Source organism: Halyomorpha halys, unplaced genomic scaffold (genome assembly GCF_000696795.3).
Source record: "Halyomorpha halys isolate HHAL.00 unplaced genomic scaffold, Hhal_1.1 Scaffold1218.1, whole genome shotgun sequence".
In the NCBI taxonomy this organism is placed as follows: domain Eukaryota; kingdom Metazoa; phylum Arthropoda; class Insecta; order Hemiptera; family Pentatomidae; genus Halyomorpha; species Halyomorpha halys.
Window position 1 is genome coordinate 548,137 of NW_027106975.1, and position 4,635 is coordinate 552,771.

A 4,635-nucleotide genomic window follows, 5' to 3' on the forward strand; every position below is an offset into this window, starting at 1 on the left:
CATACAGATAGTCTGATTATGTTCATTTGTCTATCCTTTTGTTTGTATATATTTTAAGAGTTTTTTTTTTTGTTTTTTTACATATTTATTTTATTTTATTTTTTTATTTTTTATTTTTTTTATTTTAGTATGTACGAGATCATTTATCAATATTACCTATTGCCCACAACTGTGTGGCAGATTGTAATATCTATCAATAAATAAATCTATCAATAATTTTGATGAATGCTTTAAAATCAATAGGCCTTATTGCATATAACTTTTTAAGACATAAAGATCTTAGCTAATGTCACTATTCATTTATATCTTAAACTGTTTCAGGTGGAGTTAGACTTAATGTGAGCTGTCCTAATTTAGACAGCAGAAGGAATTCGTTAAGTATTTCATCACAAATATTTTATTTTTCCCTCTTAGATGTGGCTGGATGCTCATTTCACGTCCAGGTTTGTACTAATTAAACTAATTAATAATACTTTGTAGTGATAGTGATACTGTAATTATATAAGAAGTTTCGAGTGGGATGGAAGGTACGGTCAGGGGAGATAACGCTGATAAGTAAATCATATTTTTATTGATTGATGTTGCGGCCTAAATTGTAGGTTTTGAACAATGCAACTATGCAGAAGTTCTACAACGAGTCTAGAACATAACACTCATGTTAAACCATTCGGCTGAGTCATCCTGATGAAGCCATACTATCTATACAGAAATGTCGGTACTAAATAAAAATGAGTTTTACTTATTAATGTTCTCTACTGAACGTGCCCTCTCGACCAACTTCTCGTTATCTACAGCAATGGTTCCTAACCCCAAAACCCAAACATCAGAGAAGGTAAACAATAGAACAAATTTAACAATAATCCCTAACAAAATATCTGATGCCAGACCCTCCGGTTGGGAACCACTTACCAACAGTCCAATACATTGGCACCACTTTAATTATAATATGTTACTTTATTATACGTACTAATCTGAAACAAATATTACCAGGGCATTACTGGCGAAGGATTAGAAAAGATAGCTGTTGGTTCAAATATCAAAGAAACCCACATCAAAGACAATTCCAAACAAAATTTAAAGAAATCAGTAAAAAGTCATTTGTCGAGGTTATCTAAATTCCTGGATCTTGATCTCCTAACTGATGGTGTGAGTTTTAAAATTTTTATAATTAAAAATATATTTTTATGATAGAAAGGTGGCCATCCGGAACATTTTCAATTCAATACGATGAATTAATTACTTTCTAAGATTTTTATTATGTTGTTAATTGTGCTAAAATTTTATTTTATTTGTTTCAAAGGTATTCTTAAACATTCTATATGGGCTGTCGATGTTAAGTGTAGTTGAAATGAATATCAAATTAATTTTGCCTTTCTTCTTTACGGATATTGGCTTGACAAATTCTGAAATCGCATCTATATTGTCATCGATGGCTGCTTCAGACATATGTTCTCGATTAATTGTACCTCCTATTCTGGATAGGATGACAATCCCTAGGAGGGCCACTTATTTATTTGGCGCTGTTTGTATAGCCTTAGGCCGGTCTTGTAAGTATTTTGAAATTGTAATTTATTTTTTATATAAAAAAATGTTTGTTGTAGGATTTGTTCTCAAGGTAACTAATCCTTGGGGTAAGGAGTATGATGGAAGGGGTAATCAGACAGGAAAAGTGAGACCAAAAAGGTGGGTCTCACGATGACCCAGAGGCGTGCTAGAGGATTAGGAGCCAATCAGTAGCTGTCTTCTGTTAAAGCTTAGATTGCGGTACACATTCCTGTTAACTTTGAGGTAAACCTGAGGCCCAGGGCGTGGCCGACCCCTATATTTTGGCTTCACTTTTCCTTTGAAGAAGGGTGGCGTTACAACCAATCTTATGATTATAAAAAAATAAATTCAGCTTTAGCTTAGGTGTTACACTTAAAACCTATAACTTTTATTTTAACATCATAAAGATCTTATATAGGCGATGAGGATACTTCTATCATCTTATTACGTAATATGGAAAGAATGTTGATTGGAAATGAAGATTATGTTGCTAACCGATTGTTAAAGTTGTGCTCTAAGGAATATTCAAAATATTAACTCAGGGAAGACTGAGCTAGTTTGTAGGAAGGGCCTAGAAGAACCTGACATTCTTTAAGAAGGGTTCTACTCCTTGTGAGCGTTTGAGCAGAGAATTTGGAGAACCTTAGCGACCATATCTACCGAAACAACATGAGAATCCTGGGTCTAAGAGAAAGTCAAGAAAGAAACTTTCTGTTTAAAACGACAGGATCATATTTCCTTCTAGTTTTGACTACAAGAAGAAAGCGAAAGCCAGCTGAACCATATATCCAATATTCCAATAGTCCTCAACCTCTTTCCCGAAAATATTAAGTAATAATAGTAAGGGCCTGGACGAGCAATTGAGAGACCGTTTTGCTGTAAGTGCTAATTTTTTTTTTTTATTTTAAGGTCGAAAGAGGTCTAAGATGGCCAGATGAGAATATTATTAAAGGGAGATTCGGCACCGATCTGTCAGAGTTAAAATCATCCATGGAACAAGAGTGGAATCTCTTTCTGTTTCACAGCCTCTTGACAGCAATCTTATTGATGAGATAAAGATAATACAATAAGAAATACAATAATATTATAAGAAAGATGATACATAGTAAGCATGTCCGAACTTTAACTGCTTTGGATCTTAAGGATAGAAACCTTGCCCTGCCATTAAGGCATTCTATAACGAATGCTTCAAAATGGGATGCATGCATGTTATTGGTCGAGAGAAGAGAGAGAGCTTGGTGCGTGGAATCGACCTGAAGTGGACAATGAACCAGGACTTTAAGCTCTTTAAACTCTTTAAGCTTTGAGGCTAATGAACTTTAATGTTTGTTATTTGACGAGATAAAATGTGAAACTTTATTTTTGTTGACAAATTGTATTTAGCACTTACAATTAGTTGGAGATAAACATTAAATTAACAGTGATTACAACAAAATACTATGTAGTAGAAAGAAGAAACAGACAGAAAATTGGTCTTTTTGACACCACTAATGAAACAAAACTAAATGATAATAATTAAGGAGAACATGTCTCGTAGCTATATAAAAGCACTTGGGAATGTAAGCGTCAATTCAATCACCACTATACATAGTTGTTACTTATTTGAAATATATAAATAAAATATTCCCCAATGAATTTTTATACTGCAGCCCATTTATTTATTTATACTAATAAGTTAAAAATGTTTCTCTATGCATTCAGAAAAGGTCTGGTGTCTTTACAAAGTGTTTACGTCGAATTACAATCAATTTCTAAAAACGTACTCTCATAAAGTCTCTAACTCACTGGTCAATCTCTCCTTCAAATATATTTTATATTTTAAAATTATTCAGTTTGAGGATGAACAAGAATACGAATATTTTTACGAAAAAAAAATTATTATGTTTATTATATTTATTCAATAGTGAAGTTTGAAGTTTATTGTACATTTGTATTCTTGTTATATTCCTAAATAATTTAATAATATCTAGTTTACTTATAAGTAGTATATATTTCAGGATAATATATTTTTTTTAAGGTTTAACTTTACTAACAACTTTTGGATCTATCATAACTACAGTAGTTGTTATTGGTTTCTTCCGTGGAATATCTATTACATCACATCCACTTGTTTTGACAGAATATTCATCTGGGGATAATTTTCCTTCAGTTCTTGGTTTGTCTATGGTTTTCAGTGGGATTTTTACAGCAATTTTTGGACCACTATCAGGTGAGTATCTAAAATTTGTTGCAGTATTTTATTGTTTAATTCATAACTGTCACATTATACTGAAGGAGCCATGAAATATTATAAGAAGAAGGCGAAACAGGCATGAGGAAGAGAGTTATCCTGTGGTACCCTCTTTGGTCCTGGAGACTCCAGGATACCACGCATCCATACCTTTTTCAGCTCTTATTGCAGGTTTCCGGACGTATTTTAGTAATAACTTATTGGAATGACCTTGATGTTTGTTGCAAAATACTTTGTAAATTCGGGTTGACAGCAATGTTTTTTATCCAGTATAAATCTACCGAGAATATATAATAACGTGTTGTACATTTATCTATTTGATCGTTTTCTGCACTAAATAACACATTGCAATCTCAAATTTAAAAACTGTTTTCGGTCTTAGCACTAGGTTCAACCCTTTTTTACACTTCGTACAATGAAGTGAAACCGCTTAAAAATCTACGCTACAAGATATTTAGCTGGAGGCTTGAGACTTGGCATCATTTTTACCCCAAAAGCTTGGATTGCTGAGAAAGAAACCTAGCAAAAAACGATTTCATTTAACTGAAAGGGTTCAGTACCTAACCAATACCAATAATAGTAAATAAAATCAAAATAGGAAGGTTTTATGAGAATGTATAGGTATACAAAAAATTTGTTAATCATGAATAACTTAAAAATTGTTGCATCTTTTTCTAATGGGATTCATCTTTAAATTATTACTTATGAATCAGAAATGATTGAAGAAAAAATATTTTTAGAATCTCATTAATTGCACACTGTAAACAAATAAAACTATATAAGAATAAGATTGATTTTATCAATTTTGTTTTAAAAAAAAAGCGGGTTATAAACTCAAAAAAAAGGAAAGAAGGGACAAA

At 32.1% G+C, this 4,635-nt stretch overlaps 1 protein-coding gene and 1 long non-coding RNA gene across 4 annotated transcripts in view; one reads left to right on the top strand and one right to left on the bottom strand.

Moving 5' to 3' along the window:
* LOC106688850 (monocarboxylate transporter 12) overlaps positions 1–4,635 on the top strand; it is a 31,604-nt gene that overhangs the window by 23,741 nt on the left and 3,228 nt on the right. For both annotated transcript variants that reach the window (XM_014433523.2, XM_014433522.2), the window contains exons 8-11: positions 322–443; positions 991–1,146; positions 1,301–1,547; positions 3,563–3,754. In XM_014433523.2, coding sequence (XP_014289009.1) covers positions 322–443; positions 991–1,146; positions 1,301–1,547; positions 3,563–3,754 — 717 coding nt within the window. The remainder of the gene's footprint in view (positions 1–321; positions 444–990; positions 1,147–1,300; positions 1,548–3,562; positions 3,755–4,635) is intronic.
* Positions 1–4,635, bottom strand: part of LOC106688851 (uncharacterized) — a 19,936-nt gene that overhangs the window by 7,897 nt on the left and 7,404 nt on the right. The window contains exon 3 of one of the 2 annotated variants that reach the window (XR_010842858.1): positions 3,672–3,762. The exons of the other annotated variant lie outside the window; for it this stretch is intronic. This is a non-coding gene — a long non-coding RNA (uncharacterized lncRNA). Of the gene's footprint in view, positions 1–3,671; positions 3,763–4,635 lie in introns of those variants that run through there. 2 annotated transcript variants of the gene reach the window in all.